Raw genomic sequence first — 16921 nt, 5'->3', positions numbered from 1 at the left:
AGGCAACTTCCAAATATAGAAAATGATATTAAGAGTATTCCCATTGTTTCTGAAAAAGACAAAAACTCAATTTGTTTTAATATACACTGTTTTTTGTCTTGGTTTGATCTGTAATCCAAAGGGCATTTAGTACACTCCAATGAATCTGAAAATAGAAAAATGGTATTGTTTTTATCTGCTTACATTTTGTTGCTCATGTTTTTCCTTGACTGGTCCTGAATAATAATAATAATTAAATAATTATAATTATGCTGGTAACAGCTTCTAATACCATATTATTATTATTATTATTATTATTATTATTATTATTATTATTATTATTATTATTATTACCCAGTCTTATTACCCTATAAGGGTTTTCTACTAAGGGTTTAAACTGTAAACTGTAAACTCTTTGTTAGTTAATAGTTTTGTGTTCATAGATAATGAATATAATTTTATAAATTGCCATTTAATATCACCATAATAATAAATGTGACCTAATGTTCCAAGTAGAAGAAAACTTTAACACCAGACTAATCATTTATATGTATCTGTTAAGCACTACATTCTGTGGTACACTTTTTAAATTAAATACATTAATGTATCCATATATTGGTTAGTTCATTAGAAGAAAAGCTTCAAAGTTTTTAGTCACTCACCAGTTGTATTACTGAATTCTCCCTCAGCACATGGAATGCAGTCAAAGCAGCAGATTGGCTTTCCTTTGACAATTGCCTTACGAGTCCCTGGAAGGCAGCTCTCACTGCAGACTGACTTTGGCACCTGAATTACATTAGTATTACCACAAAGTAAACACAAAAATAAGTATTCACTTATTGTAGGTGACTTGTGGGTAAAGTATTTATTTTCAGTATGACAGTAACTGAAAGCATAACCAGACTAACATGCATTAAATTATGTTAGAATCCCAATTTAAAACATTTGTGCTTAGGGAGTTAATTAGGGAGTAAATTGGGTAATATGATAATACTTGTGCTCTGGGAGAATAATAATAATATTCTAATGTGTTACAGTATTTTTTCTTGTTTAATTACTAACCAAAAAAGCTATAAACACCTTTTCAGTAAAATGTAAGCAAAAACACATTCTCTCCTGTATTTAAGAAAATTGAAACTTTTTCATTACAATTTGTTCTGATTCTGAGTTGTTCCTGTGGAATCTGAGCTTTCGATTTAGGGAAATCAGTTTCACTGTACCTTTTTCTGATCACCAGCCCAAACAGCACAGACATCATTCATTAAAAACTCCTCGCCTTTTGGGAATGAGGCATCATACAGACCAACAATTTCAAATATTGTGACTCCCTCCTTGTTAAGCTGCCAGTTCACTAATGCATATCGTGCTGCTGAATCCCCATTTTCATCAAAATACACCTTCTCTCCATTCCTGGTTGTGAAATTAACTCTTGACAAATAATGCAGCACCTACAAGAAAATCTGCTGTTATAGGACAGAATGCATCTGTATTACATTTTTAATAATGTAAAGTAGCTTTCTTTACCTGCCATGACTGTATCCTACTTTTGTTTGCACAAGTTTTGTCACATGTAAACATGTCATGTAATGAATGGGCTATAGAATACACCGCTTTATACACATTATTTAGTATCCTGAAATCGGACACATCAGTGTATTGATTATTAATGCCTTTTAAAGTTTCTTCTTCAGTGCATGGCTTAATACTTCTATCCTTATTTTGAGACATTAGACTGCAGCTGAAGACACCTTCCCAGAGTTCATTGAAGCCAGTGTTTCCAGGCGTGTTTAATGGACGAGCATTTAAAATGAATTCTTTCAGACCTGGTATTTCTGCGTCTGTAATTGCAAAGCCAACTGCCCCACGCAGGACTTTGTAATTTTCCTTTGATGCCAGATACCTGTATGTAATCCATCCTTCACTGCCCACCCACTGGAAGCCTGTGACATTCTGAAGCATCAGTTCTTTCACCAATAAATCCATATCTGTATCTGCTGCAAAAGCAACAATTACTCTGGAAGTAGATTTTTTAACAATGTCTACAACTTTCAGGAATTTTTCTCTTGGATCAGTTCTATAAATGGCCTCAGAATATTCAATACAAATCCCCTCCTGTTGGGCAGCCTGTACAAAGGAAGCCATCCCAGTGTTGCCATAATCATTGTCAGTCCTAATGGCTCCAATCCAGGTCCATCCAAAATGTTTGACAAGCTTTGCCAGTGCTGTGCTTTGGTAATAATCACTTGGGATTGTCCTGAAAAAGGTGGGGAACTGATTTCTGTTACTGAGGCAAGAACACGTAGCCAAATGACTAACCTGCAGTATGGAAACAGAAGTTAAAATAAACCAATAATTACTCATGTTCACAATGGTACATATATATACTGTACAAATCTGCACATTTATTTGGACCAATCTGATGGTTGTCTCCTGTCTTCAGCAAAATGAAAGTTCACCGTATATATGTTATTTATATTATTTATATTCATATATATATATATATATATATTCAAATACGCTTGCGTATCACACATGAGAGATCAACATTTTACATTAGGGTAATTAAATTAATATTAAATAACTAAACTTTTTTAGATTTACACACGTTGGTCCTTATTCAATTTAACACATTTTCTTACCAGTGGTATGTTAAATGATCCAACAGTTGTTGCAATTCCTATTGTTGATGTGGAATCAGAGTCTCCTATGATTGCATGCACAGTGGATGGTTTGATGCAGGAGTTGTCTGAGAGAAATCCCTGTTCCTGCCCATTCATTAAAGCCAGTGTTGCTTTTATAGACAAAGGGATGGAGCGACAGGAATCATATATCTTGTAGCCCACAGAAACATCAGGAAGAATTTCTGAACTGTTATTAATCTCTTCGATTGCAAAGATCATACTTTGAGCATACTGTAGTTCTCCAGCATTTAAACTGCAAATGAAATACAATCCTAGATATTACCAACTTTTCATAATTTTATATACCTAATAAATATTAATATGACTAATTATAATATTTGCAACAAGCCTAATAGTGTATTATAATCAACAAATGTCTGAATCATTTACGTTACATACAATCATGTTGAAAAATTACTTACCCTTCACACTTAATGTACCCTGGATTTTCTTTAAATGTAGGATTTACAATGACTGGATTTTTATGTAATGACAAGATAGCTCCTATGATGATGTTGCCTTCTTTTGAAAACTGAGGCAGGTCTTGCCCTCCGTATGGCTGACAAATGGGCTTTGCAGCCACAGTGAAAACAAGCAAAATTACTTCTGTAAATAGCAACATTGATAACTCTTTCTTTCCTCCTCCCTGCCTGGATTCAAAATAATTGACTGCAAGGCACTTATATACTCCAGTGGCTCCCATGCTTCAATTAACATTAGTCTTGCACCAAACGCCAATTCTCAATGGTAACTTCAATCATTGAATTTGCCTTAAAGCCTGTGCTTTATTTATCTTTATATCCCAAAAGGGTTTTGATTTTTTGGTAAATATCACAACTGAGAGAAAGGTAAAGTGAGTTGAAAACTCCTTTGTCTTTATTTAATTTCAATAAACATTTCCCCTTAATAAGATGTTTTGGTGCCGAAATGTTGGATTGAAATTAAGTAATTCTGGTGAGCACAGTTTAAAGTGCAACTTTCTGTTCCTCTCTGTTGGCACTGTTTCTGGGAGCTTGCAGCTTGTGTTTGCTTTTATGCAACATTCAAAAATTGTTATTTAAAGCAAGAGGAAGAGAGAAAAATCATTGAACAGCCCAACAATTTTAGAAAAATAAAAGAATGCTTGGAACATTAATTAACTAAAACAAACAAAAAACCTAGCTCCTCTACGAGCCCAAACTAAACACATAAGTCCCTCTCTGTATACTTAACTAATAATAAAGATGAACATGACAAAAACTAGCAACCACTAAAGTCTGTAGTCCGTAATCAAATCCGATCATAAACAGTCTTCTCAAACTCTCTACACTACCCCTCCTCCCTGCCTCTCCTCACCAGGCACTTTTATCGAGGGTGGGAGCCAGTCTCTGGGGGATCAGCGGTCAGGTGTTCCCCCAGGTAATTTGCCTTTCCTGGGGACTGGGGAGGTGCATGGCAGTTTGGGGCAGTCCCTCACCATGCCACCCAGTGTGGCATCACAATATCTAATAACTAATGGGGGCTTCACAATAGTAAATAGACAGTCAACCTTGAAAGAAGATTTGTTTATTCTTGAATCATACATAGAACTTTAAAATATCTGTTAGTAACTCTTAATACATTCTGATTCTAAGCCCAACAAGGCCTTGAGACACACTTAACGAGGAGTCTGCAGCCCACTTCCCAGACAGAGGACTTCTAGTTCCTAATAATGCACAACAGGCTTGCCCAGAAGCTTCTGCTTTGGGCCCAGAAGCATGGTCTCAGGGTGGCACTTGCTTGCATCCGGGCACATTCTTGGAGATCTGGGACAGGTGACCTGAGAGCGGAGGTGGATCTCATGGCTACCAGGGAGTCATCCCCACTCTCCACCATGGTTCTCCCTCAGGGATAATGCCTAGATGTATAATTGGCGCAGAAGCTCTATACCAGGGGTCTCCAACCTTTTTTAACATGAGATCTACTATGGATATGGATCTCCCTGGTGATCCCTTGTTGGGGGGGGGGATTGCTGACGGTATTTTCTCCGCAGTGACCCGGGGGGTGGGTCTTTTGCGTGTATTTTGTAATTAATTTGGTGAGCCCCTCAGAGATGTCCCACGAGCTACTGGAAAGAGAGCTGTCGTCACTCTCAGGAGCTCCTTGTTCTTTATGTGACCAGGGTTGGCCCCTGTCTAATCAGAGGCTGTCTTGCTGGGTGGTCAATGCCAACAGGAATACCTATTTGGTGGCCAAGCTATTCCTATCCAAGGGGGCTATCAGCCATTCAATGGCAAGCACTGCATCTGCTTGGTCTTTGTTTAATGGATGTTCCATTCAGGAAGTGTGCAGTGCTGCTTTAGGCATTCCCTCACAACTTTTGTAGGATCTACAACTTGAATGTGGTAGACCTGCGGCATCCTGGCTTTGGTTCTAGCAACGCCGGTAGCTCCATTGTCATTGGGAGATGTGACTCAGGCTTCACAGGCAGCAGAGCCTGACCTGGCAGATGGATTTCATTGTCGATGCCTTATGCTGTGAGTTTCTCTAGCAACAGCTCTGGTATACCTACCCAAACTGTGTAATGGAATATCTCCCAATTTAAAGAGAACGTTAGGTTATGAACATAACCCTGGTTCCCTTAAATAGAGATGTTCCATTACCCTACTAGGTCGCTGCATTCTCTTCCCCAACACCAAATACAAAATGTCAGATTATACTTCTACTTCTCTACACATTATGATATGCTGAAGGAAGGCATCCCAGAATACAGTGAGTGAGATGACCTTTCGGTGATTTTGCTTATCAAAATTCAGCTCAGGGTCAAACAAGGCAATTTTACCAATATTTAGTAATTGAACAACTATCCAGGGTGACTTACAAAATATAGGAGCATTACAAAAAGTGCAATAATACAGTACAGTTCAAAACCTAATACAATTACAAGTTCAAAATGACACAAGTGTATAGGAAAGCATACATTTAATACAAAATACAAGTCCTACATCCTAGATTGTAATAGCTAATACGTGCAGACAAGGTGTGAAGTCATAGTTAAGAGCTAAGGGGAAGGAGGCATAGAGAAAATCTAAATAAACATGAGTTCTAGCAAAGTAAAAGCAAGAAGTATGATGAAAACATTATATAAGTGCAATTCAACAGGAGACCTGAGACACTTACCACAGGTACAGTCTGAAAAGATGTCTTGATTAATCGCCGGAAGGTGCTCAGAGACTCTGCTGTCCTGACTTCAGTGAGAAGGTCGTTCCACCACTTAGGGGCCAGGGATGAAAAAGAGTGGGCTCTGGAGGAAGGGGAGTGTAGAGGAGTATAGTAGTTAGTCTTCTGGTGCAGGAAGACCACAGCGGTCTGGAGGGGATATATGGAGAAATGAGGATCTGAAGGTAGCTTGGTGCAGTCTGGTCAAGACATTGGTAGGTGAGGGTCAATGTATTGAACTGAATGCGAGCCGGGATCAGGAACCAGTGGAGGGAGTGGAGCAGTGGAGAATCGATGAAGAGAGAACACCAGAGGAGCCACAAAGTTCTGAATAAGCTGAAGATGCTGGATAGGGGAGGGAAAAGTGCAGTGGAGGAGGGGAAGAAATCCAGCAGAGTGGGAGGGGTTGGAGAGGTGGATGTTGAACTCTCCCAGGTGGATGGTAGGTGAGGAGAGTGAGGGGAGTGAGGAGAGTTCATCCAGGAAGGAAGCGAATGGACCAGAGGGGTGGTAGAGAACTAGAAGGAAGAGGGGGGAAGGAGAGGTGAGTTCTACTGCATGAAATCCAAAGCTGTTAGTACTAATACAATGTGCAAAAATACAGTGCAGTTCAAGGCATAATACATTTTACAAATTCCAATTTACACAAGTGTATACAATATATGAGGTCTTACATCCTGGATTGTTAAAGCCGAGTGCAGACATGAGTCAAGGGCCAAGGGAAAGGGAGCATATATCAAAATAACAATATGAGTACTAGTAACACAAGGCAAGTAGTATGATTAAACATTGTAAAGTGCAATCTTACAGGAGAATGAATGACTAAATTACAAGTAGAGTCTGAAAAGATGCACCTTGAGTAATCGTCGGAAGGAGGACAGGGACTGTGCTGTTTTGACAAATAAAAACATTCAAACAGTTTGTGAATATTGAAAATAGATGAAAACAGTAGGTTGTGAATGCAACCCTGGTTATCTGAAAAAGGAAGCACTGCCCAAGGGGGAGGGGTTTCTGTACACTGCCGTAGAAACCTGATCGAAATGTAACTCTTTCAAAGTTGCCATTGGCCCCTGCGCTCGTCACTCAGAACAGGTCCCTTCTAACATCCTTTTCTATAAAACGTGAGGTCAGTGCAGGTTCGTCCTCTTTTGCCAGAAGCTAGGACTCTCTCATAACTTTGTAACCCTTGGGCAGTGCTTCCTTTAACCGCGGTTGCATTCGCAACCTATCGTTATCTTTCAAGTCAGAAGCACTGCCCAAGGGGGAGGGGTTACTGTATAACAAAACTGTTGCAAGGGAGGAGGCAGCGAGCTGATAAGGGAGCCTGCCCCGAGGTTTACCACTAGGGGCCTCGGCAACACAACTCCAGACAGTAACCTCAGGGGCCCTGTAGGGCTGCACCTGAGCCACCCAGGAGCGAGGACTGTAGTCACGCTCTTACTGGGAACTGTCTAGAATCAGCATATACAAGGCGGCCCTCCACTCACAATAGCAATTGCTCTACTAGTGCAGCTAGGAGCGAGGCCGAATCTACTTGCACAATATCTGACGTGGGCAATCAAGCAACTTGTGTGGCCTCCACGCATTATCGTGGCAGTGGAGCCCTGATCCAATAGGAGCGGGGCCACAGACCCAATGAAAAAACAACAGAATACATAGCTGGCTAGTCAACAGAGTAGCCAAGCTGAACAACAATATACAATATGTACATATCGCTTGACAGCATGCTGTCAGCACGCTGCACAGGAGCATCCAACTGAACTGAATAGTACAGAGTCAAAGAGCTCTATTGTGCTGACAATTAGATTTCGTACAAATGAACTATATACACCACTGGGCGCAGGAGCCTCCTCATGTGCCACACATGGGACATCAGAGTGGTGGCCGCTTGCTCCACTAGCACAGGTAGAAGCAAGGCCACACCAGCTTGACTATGTCGTGACAAACGAACTACATTCATCACGGATGTGGCTCCTGCGCCACACGTGGAACACAGGAACAGTTGACACCTGCCGAATAGCGCAGCTAACACAGGGCAACTACAGCTCTTACCATGTGAATAAATTAACTATGTACACAGCGTGGCACTGAGCCATAGCCACATAGCCAGAGCAGGCCACAGACCTGCTGACCATGGAACTATATACACAGCGAGGAAGCTAACCTCGAGCGCCATCAGCTGGGAACAGCGGCAGTGAGCTCCATGCTGCACAGGTCAGATGGAGCCACAGTTTTCTGTTCAACACATTTTACACATATACAGAGCAGGGTACAAGCCAGACGCATGCACCACCGCAACACAAAGCATAATGAACTAACTATATACAGGGCGGCCTCGTAAGGCAATGTGCCTGTAGGCCGCATGACAGACTCTGGAAACACATCGACAGGGTTGTCAGTAAATCCAGGAGCAACTCGCGTGGGTGCTCCACTGGAAGGCATAGTCCGTTGGAAGGGAAGATACGGTTCACTAGCTCTCTCAGGATGCACTTAACAGGGGCAGACTGGGAGAGGAAAGGCAGGAGCCAGAGCCCATAGGCTACTGGGGCTCGACTGCAGCCAACACCATGTTCCCAATGGAAGGGACCGGTCCTGTCACGTCCAACCTGTAGAACTGTGCAAATGTAAGCAGCGATGCCCAAGCTGCAGCCACACAAATGTCTGCCAAGGGGCATCTTGAAAAAGGGCCCACATTGTGGCAAGGCCTCGAGTCGAGTGAGTCCCTAGGTGTTCAGGCACCAGGGTCCCGGTGGACTCATAGACCATGGTATAGTGTCCTCAATTCAATGCGAGAGGCGATGCTTTGAAAGCGCCTGGCTCTGTGTCCACGCTCCATAAGACAAAAACAGTTGGTCTGAGCACCGAGTGCGTTCCAAATAGCACCTGAGGGTCCGCACAGGGCAGAGCAGGTGAAGCCGACTCTTGCTCTGAAGCGAAGGGAGGAGGATGAAAAGCCATCAACTCAATACGGCTGTTGATGTGGAATGGAGATAGCACTTTTGGGAGGAACACAGGGTTACACCGTAGCGTGACCCTGGAGCCATCTCCTGCAAAACGGACACACGATGGGTGTAGGTACAGGGCGTGTAACTCGCTCACGCGTTTTGAAGATGTGATTGCTAGCAAAAACGCAGTCTAAAGTGACACCAGCTTCAGCTCAGCAGAGTTCAGTGGCTCAAATGGGGCTTGGGAAAGTGTGTCCAACACTACATCAAGACGCCATGCGGGCAGTGAAGTGGTGTGAGGAGGACGCACTCTCGCAGACTGAATAGTGGCTACTACTGTGTCTGACAGACCCCAGGCAATCAATCGCTCCCACTCAGGGGCCAGGCCCAGAGCTGGAAAAGGCCCGGATTGGGGTGCCAAAGGGTGCCCTGCACCTGAGATAACAAGTCCGCTCTCACTGAGAGCTGCCAAGACTCTTCGTGGAGGAGGGTGATCAGATCTGCGAACCAGAATCTGCGAGGGGCTATCAGCAGAACTGTTGCTCGTTCTCTCCTGATCTTCTCCATGACCACCGGGAGAAGGGGGAATGGTGGGAACATGTAAAGGACACCCTAGGGTTCCTGAGTGGTCTTGGATGGAAAACCATAGTGGGCAGTGTGTGGACTCTGCCGAGGCAAAGAGATCCAGCCCGCCGAGCGCACACACGTGTGCACAGGGAAACGTACAGCACAGTGTTTGCACTGGGGGCACACAACAACTGAAACACCTCTGCAACAAGTGAAGTGCCTAGCAGGCCCGCTACTGTAAGTGTCTCCACCCGGCAACATTTATGTACACGGGGGCATTGCGTCACCGACCACACGCAACCTTGCTGTTGCCAGACTGAACACTGTGTATACTAAGCACAAGGTGCCGGATACAAGCGCCGTTTATAATTATTATTATTATTATTATTATTATTATTATTATTATTATTATTATTTTTATTTCTTGGCAGACGCCCTTATCCAGGGCGACTTACAACATAAAGTTTAGCTTAGGCCCATAGGCTTACCACACCGAGTGTCCCGGGGTTTCTGAAGACACCAGGTGACACGGAGTCCGGGGTCCGAGGGGGCCGAGGGTAGTAGACCACCAGCTGTAGCGGGATCTAAAACCGAGGCCTACATGCACGGATAGGGAGGGCTAGCAGTGCTCATTCTCAGCGAAATGGGAGAGCGAGATCTCCTACAGCTGCAGTCGCGGGCTGTAGTGCGGTCGCAAGCCGGTGGAGGAGCACCCCACGTGGGCGAGATCTCTTACAACACACCGAGGCTCCGGCTGGGCAGCCGGGTCTCGGATTTTACTGCTGCTGCTACCACTCTTGCTGTGGAGGAAAAAGCCCTGTGGACAAAAATAAACCAACACAGCAAGCAGTTGGAATATACACTCACCTAAAGGATTATTAGGAACACCTGTTCAATTTCTCATTAATGCAATTATCTAACCAACCAATCACATGGCAGTTGCTTCAATGCATTTAGGGGTGTGGTCCTGGTCAAGACAATCTCCTGAACTCCAAACTGAATGTCTGAATGGGAAAGAAAGGTGATTTAAGCAATTTTGAGCATGGCATGGTTGTTGGTGCCAGACGGGCCGGTCTGAGTATTTCACAATCTGCTCAGTTACTGGGATTTTCACGCACAACCATTTCTAGGGTTTACAAAGAATGGTTTGAAAAGGGAAAAACATCCAGTATGTGGCAGTCCTGTGGGCGAAAATGCCTTGTTGATGCTAGAGGTCAGAGGAGAATGGGCCGACTGATTCAAGCTGATAGAAGAGCAACTTTGACTGAAATAACCACTCGTTACAACCGAAGTATGCAGCAAAACAACCTTGAGGCGGATGGGCTACAACAGCAGAAGACCCCACTGGGTACCACCCATCTCCACTACAAATAGGAAAAAGAGGCTACAATTTGCACAAGCTCACCAAAATTGGACAGTTGAAGACTGGAAAAATGTTGCCTGGTCTGATGAGTCTCGATTTCTGTTGAGACATTCAGATGGTAGAGTCAGAATTTGGCGTAAACAGAATGAGAACATGGATCCATCATGCCTTGTTACCACTGTGCAGGCTGGTGGTGGTGGTGTAATGGTGTGGGGGATGTTTTCTTGGCACACTTTAGGCCCCTTAGTGCCAATTGGGCATCGTTTAAATGCCACAGCCTACCTGAGCATTGTTTCTGACCATGTCCATCCCTTTATGACCACCATATACCCATCCTCTGTTGGCTACTTCCAGCAGGATAATGCACCATGTCACAAAGGTCCAATCATTTCAAATTGGTTTCTTGAACATGACAATGAGTTCACTGTACTAAACTGGCCCCCACAGTCACCAGATCTCAACCCAATAGAGCATCTTTGGGATGTGGTGGAACGGGAGCTTCGTGCCCTGGATGTGCATCCCACAAATCTCCATCAACTGCAAGATGCTATCCTATCAATATGGGCCAACATTTCTAAAGAATGCTTTCAGCACCTTGTTGAATCAATGCCACGTAGAATTAAGGCAGTTCTGAAGGCGAAAGGGGGTCAAACACAGTATTAGTATGGTGTTCCTAATAATCCTTTAGGTGAGTGTATAAGGCACTATATAAACAGGACTATTATTTTTAAAGTGTACTATTTGTAGCGTTGTCGGATTAGCTATTAATAATAACTAAATAAGATAAATAGACACAGTAATAAACGGTGGTGAACAGCACAGCCGTGAAGCCAACCAACCGAATAATTATAATTGTTGAACAACAATAAGGGTCAATAATGCATGGACAAGACACAGAGAGCTCACGTTCTCGGGTCCAGGCGAAATGGCAAAAGGGGACAAACCTGCACTGACGTCACATTTTATGGAACAGGATGTGGGAAGGGACCTGTTCTGAGTGACGAGCACAGGGGGCGGTGGCAGCTGTGATAGGGTGATGCTTCGATCACGTTCCTACGGCACTGCGCAGAAACCCCTCCCCCTTGGGCAGTGCTTCCAACTTGAAAGATAACGTGATTTTTAAATATATGTGTAATAAGATCACACGTGAATGTAAGAAACAAAAAACAAGCAAAACACAGCTTAGAAAAAGACACGTCTGTGACACGTTATTTATTTAGATATCATGCACTGTGTTTTATAAGAAATATGATGAATATCAAATAATCACAAAACTCAATACAATTACGTATTTTTAGAGTGATTTTGAGTGCACTTTTCCCATCAATTGTTGTTTTGTATTTCTTTCAGGTCTTAATAAAATAATGTAACATTTAGGAAGAAAAATACATAACAGTAGCCCATAACTTGAAGCCAAAATTGCAAATATTTCCACTGCTACTGTGAACTTCCCAGGAGAGCTGATATAAGCTGGGATAAAGGTGATCCAAACTGCACAGAATATGAGCATGCTGAATGTGATGAATTTGGCTTCATTGAAGTTATCAGGCAGATTACGAGCCAGAAAAGCCAGCACAAAGCACATGGCAGAGAGGAATCCAATATACCCTAACACAGCATAAAACCCCACTGCTGATCCTACATCACACTCTAGAATGATTTTTTCATTATAGTATATTGTATTTTTATAAGGATAAGGTGGTGATATTGTTAACCAAAGCACACAAAGCATGACCTGTATGAGTGTGAAAGCAAGAACACTTAACCTCTGCTGTGTGGGCCCAAACCATTTCATAATATTATTGCCTGGCAGTGTAGCCCTGAAGGCCATTAACACCACTATTGTTTTCCCCAGAACACAAGAGATGCACAGGACAAATGTGATGCCAAATGCTGTGTGGCGCAACATACAGGACCACTCAGAGGGCTGGCCAATGAAAGTAATTGAGCAAAGGAAACACAGAGTTAATGAGAAGAGCAGGAGGAAACTGAGCTCAGAGTTATTGGCTCTTACTATCGGGGTGTATCTGTTTCTAAAAAATATTACAGCAATTGTTAATGTTAAGCAAGTTCCAAATATAGAAAATGTAACTAACAGTGTTCCCATTGTTTCTGAAAAAGACAAGAACTCAACACTTTTTAACAGACACTTGTTTCTTTGTTTGTTTGATCTGTATTCCACAGGGCATTTAGTACACTCCACTGCATCTGAAAAAATAAAGGTGACAAAATTATGTTGTTTTCATGTCTGCTTCTGCTTTTATACATGAATTGCTGCTTTGATGTAAATAATGATGATGATGATGATGATGATGATGATGTTTTGTATACCTTAAACAAAAATATTACCATTAGAGTAAATGTAAAATGAACTATTACAATAAATTAAACATTTATCTTTGCCTGTTAAGATCAATACTCTAAGTTATTACGTTTTTTAAATAAATTAATTAGTAAATTAGAAGAAAAAATACTTTTTGTCACTTGTACCTGTTGTATTACTGACTTCTCCCTCAGCACATGCAATGCAGTCAAAGCAGCAGATTGGCTTTCCTTTGACAATTGCCTTACGAGTCCCTGGGAGGCAGCTCTCACTGCAGACTGACTTTGGCACCTGAATTACAGTGTTAATGGGCCTATTAGTATTATCACAACAGAACTATAGACTTATTTAAACAGATACTGATTATTTGTATAGCTGATTCTGTAATCATATCTGTAGTCTGTATAGTTTAAAGTATTGACATTTTTTGTAGCTGGCTTATGGGTGAAGGATTTGTTTTCCTCATGATATTATCTGTAACCACAAGTAATTAAATTAAACTAGAAACAAACTTCAAAATATGTAACACCCTAAAGGTCATATATCATTATCATAAATGTGCTCAGGGAGATGAACAGTAATGAATTCATAAAATAATTCTACAATTCTACAATTATGTGAGAGTATTTGCAAGGTTTAATTTCTAACAAGAAAGATGTGTTTAGATTTTACATTGAAGTCATAACAATGCACATCCTCTGCTATATTTAAGGATCATTAAAACATTTTCATTGGATTGGTTTGCTTGAGCTGTTCCTATGCTGTCTGTGCTTTAGGGTTAAGAAACCAGGTTTCAACTAGAAAGATTATTCAGGTGAAGAAACCCTACCTTTTCCTGATCACCTGGTTTAGTTTAATTACTAACCAAAAAAGCTATAAACACCTTTTCAGTAAAATGTAAGAAAAAACACATTCTCTGCTGTATTTAAGAAAATTGAAACCTTTTCATTACAATTTGTTCTGATTCTGAGTTGTTCCTGTGGAATCTGAGCTTAAGGTTTTGGGAAATCAGTTTCACTGTACCTTTTTCTGATCACCAGCCCAAACAGCACTGACATCATTCATTATAAATTCCTGTCCATCTGGTAAAGAGGCATCATACAGACCAATGATTTCAAATGCTGTGATTCCCTCCTTGGTAAGCTGCCAGTTCACTAATGCATATCGTGCTGCTGGATCCCCATTTTCATCAAAATATACCTTCTCTCCATTCCTGGTTGTGAAATTAACTCTTGACAAATAATGCAGCATCTACAAGAAAATCTGCTGTTATAGGACAGAATGCATCTGTATTACATTTTTAATAATGTAAAGTAGCTTTCTTTACCTGCCATGACTGTATCCTACTTTTGTTTGCACAAGTTTTGTCACATGTAAACATGTCATGTAATGAATGGGCTATAGAATACACCGCTTTATACACATTATTTAGTATCCTGAAATCGGACACATCAGTGTATTGATTATTAATGCCTTTTAAAGTTTCTTCTCCAGTGCATGGCTTAATACTTCTATCCTTATTTTGAGACATTAGACTGCAGCTGAAGACACCTTCCCAGAGCTCATTGAAGCCAGTGTTTCCAGGCGTGTTTAATGGACGAGCATTTAGAATGAATTCTTTCAGACCTGGTATTTCTGCGTCTGTAATTGCAAAGCCAATTGCCCCACGCAGGACTTTGTAATTTTCCTTTGATGCCAGATACCTGTATGTAATCCATCCTTCGCTGCCCACCCACTGGAAGCCTGTGACATTCTGAAGCATCAGTTCTTTCACCAATAAATCCATATCTGTATCTGCTGCAAAAGCAACAATTACTCTGGAAGTAGATTTTTTAACAATGTCTACAACTTTCAGGATTTTGTCTCTAGGATCAGTTCTATAAATGGCCTCCAAATATTCAATACAAATTTCCTCCTGTTGGGCAGCTTGTACAAAGGTAGCCATCCCAGTGTTGCCATAATCATTGTTACTTTTAATGGCTCCAACCCAGGTCCATCCAAAATGCTTGACAAGTTTTGCCAGCGCTCTGCTTTGGTAATAATCATTAGGAACTGTCCTGAAGAAGTTGGGGAACTGATTTCTGTTACTGAGGCATGCACAGGTAGCCAAATGACTAATCTGCAGTAAAGAAAGTACAGATGTTAAAATAAAATAATGCATGTATATAGTGGTACAAATCTGTACATACATATTTGGATCTGTCTATCTATGTATTTATCTATCTACACATACACACACATATGACAAATCATATATTTAATGTATTTTTGAAGATATTTTGTATGATGAATTTAAGCAGGCTTACTTATCAGAAATTAGAGAATTATTAAACAATAAGAATTAAAATAAAAATAATTGTAACTTTTTTATGATTATAGTTAATCCTTATTAAATGTAATTGATGTTCTTACCAGTGGTATTTTAAACGGCCCAACAGTTGTTGCAATTCCTATAGTTGGTGTGGAACTAGAATCTCCTATGATTGCATGCACAGTGGATGGTTTGGTGCAGGATTCATCTGAGAGAATTCCTTGTTCCCGCCCATTCATTAGAGCTAGTGATGCTTTCATAGACAAAAGGATGGAGCGACAGGAGTCATATATCTTGTAGCCCACAGAAACATCAGGAAGAAGTTTTGAACTGTTATTTATTTCTTCAATGGCAAAGATCATAGTATGAGCATACTGCAGTTCTCCATCATTTAAACTGCATTTAAAATACACAGATTAAATGGTTTTATTTATTATTATTACTAATACGACTAAACAAATTTAAGTTACATAGAATCTGTAGAAAGATATAACTTACCCTTCACATTTCATGTACCCTGGATTGTCTTTAAATGTAGGATTCACAATGACTGGGTTTTTGTGAAATGAAAATATACCTCCTATGATGATGTCACCTTCTTTTGAAAACTGAGGCAGTTCTTGTGCTCCGTATGGCTGACAGACGGGCTTTGCAGCCATAGTGAAAAAAGGAAATAAAACTACTTCTGCAAATAAAAACATGAATAACTGTGTCTTTCCTCCTCCCCGCCTGGATTAAAAATAATTGACTGCAAGGCACTTATATACTCCAGTGTCTCCCAAGCTTACAATTAACATCTGTCTTACAGCAAAACGCCAATTCTCAATGGTATCTGCAATGGTTTATACTGCCTTTAAGCCTGTGCTTAAATTATCCTTGTATCCCAAAGGGTTTTTATTTTGTTGATTAATTTCATGATTCACAGGAAGATAATGTAAATGGCACAATCCTTTGTGATCTTCATTTAATTTTACATTCACCTGAACATTTACACTGAGTAAGATATGTTAGTGCAACGTTCTGTACCTCTCAGTCGTGGCGTGGACTGGGAGCAGCTTGCATTTGACTTGTACATACTTTTGTACATATACGGTGTACATACTTTTTGTAAATTACTATGAATCATGAAGATAAGAAAAATAAATAAAAGCACACAGTACTAAACTTAATACAGAATAATACAGTGCAATACAATACAAAACAGTAAAAATACAAAAGAAAGAAACCCTGAATTAATGCATAATTTACATTCTAGTGGGTCTCCATTTTTTATTTTTACTTAATTGTTTACTTAAGATTCTTTACTTTTTCAAATCTAACACATTTTACAAGTCAACATACAATCCACCTTGAAAGATGATTTGTTTGTTCCTGAATTATACATAGAACTGTTAGATATCACTGGAGTTAATGCATTCTGGTTATCGTTCAAATCGAAAGCACTGCACCCGACTGTTTTTTTCATCCCGCTCCCGCACGCTCCCACTAGGTTCTATTCCGCACCCGCTCGATCCCCCTTAAAATCCACTGTGTTCACCTGCTATCGGCTTAGAATGATTTTCTTCCCGACCCAAC

The 16921-nt window shown here is 40.9% G+C and overlaps 1 protein-coding gene and 1 pseudogene across 1 annotated transcript; both read right to left on the bottom strand.

The window, feature by feature from the left end:
• Positions 1–1190: 1190 nt before the first annotated feature.
• LOC136753910 (extracellular calcium-sensing receptor-like) lies at positions 1191–4514 on the bottom strand (annotated as a pseudogene).
• A 5496-nt stretch (positions 4515–10010) lies between these two features.
• Positions 10011–14821, bottom strand: LOC136753909 (extracellular calcium-sensing receptor-like). The gene is made up of 4 exons (XM_066710290.1): positions 14768–14821; positions 13197–13326; positions 12028–12914; positions 10011–10166 (listed from the first exon to the last, which is right to left on the bottom strand). The coding sequence occupies exons 1-4, from the start codon at positions 14819–14821 to the stop codon at positions 10011–10013; spliced, it is 1227 nt and encodes a 408-aa protein (XP_066566387.1).
• Between the last annotated feature and the right edge of the window lie 2100 nt (positions 14822–16921).

This window comes from Amia ocellicauda, chromosome 7, assembly GCF_036373705.1.
Source record: "Amia ocellicauda isolate fAmiCal2 chromosome 7, fAmiCal2.hap1, whole genome shotgun sequence".
In the NCBI taxonomy this organism is placed as follows: Eukaryota; Metazoa; Chordata; class Actinopteri; order Amiiformes; family Amiidae; genus Amia; species Amia ocellicauda.
The sequence above is the reverse complement of the archived record's forward strand: the minus strand, read 5'-3'. Positions and strand labels throughout refer to the sequence as shown.

Coding starts and splice junctions, on each gene's coding strand:
- LOC136753909 (XM_066710290.1), bottom strand. CDS start 14,821: ATGGATTTATTGGTGAAAGAACTGATGCTTCAGAATGTCACAGGCTTC. Junction 13,327..14,767: donor ATGTCACAGGCTTCCAGTGG/GTGGGCAGCGAA, acceptor ACTGTAATTCAG/GTGCCAAAGTCAGTCTGCAG. Junction 10,167..12,027: donor AACAACAATTGATGGGAAAA/GTGCACTCAAAA, acceptor TTTTGTCCACAG/GGCTTTTTCCTCCACAGCAA.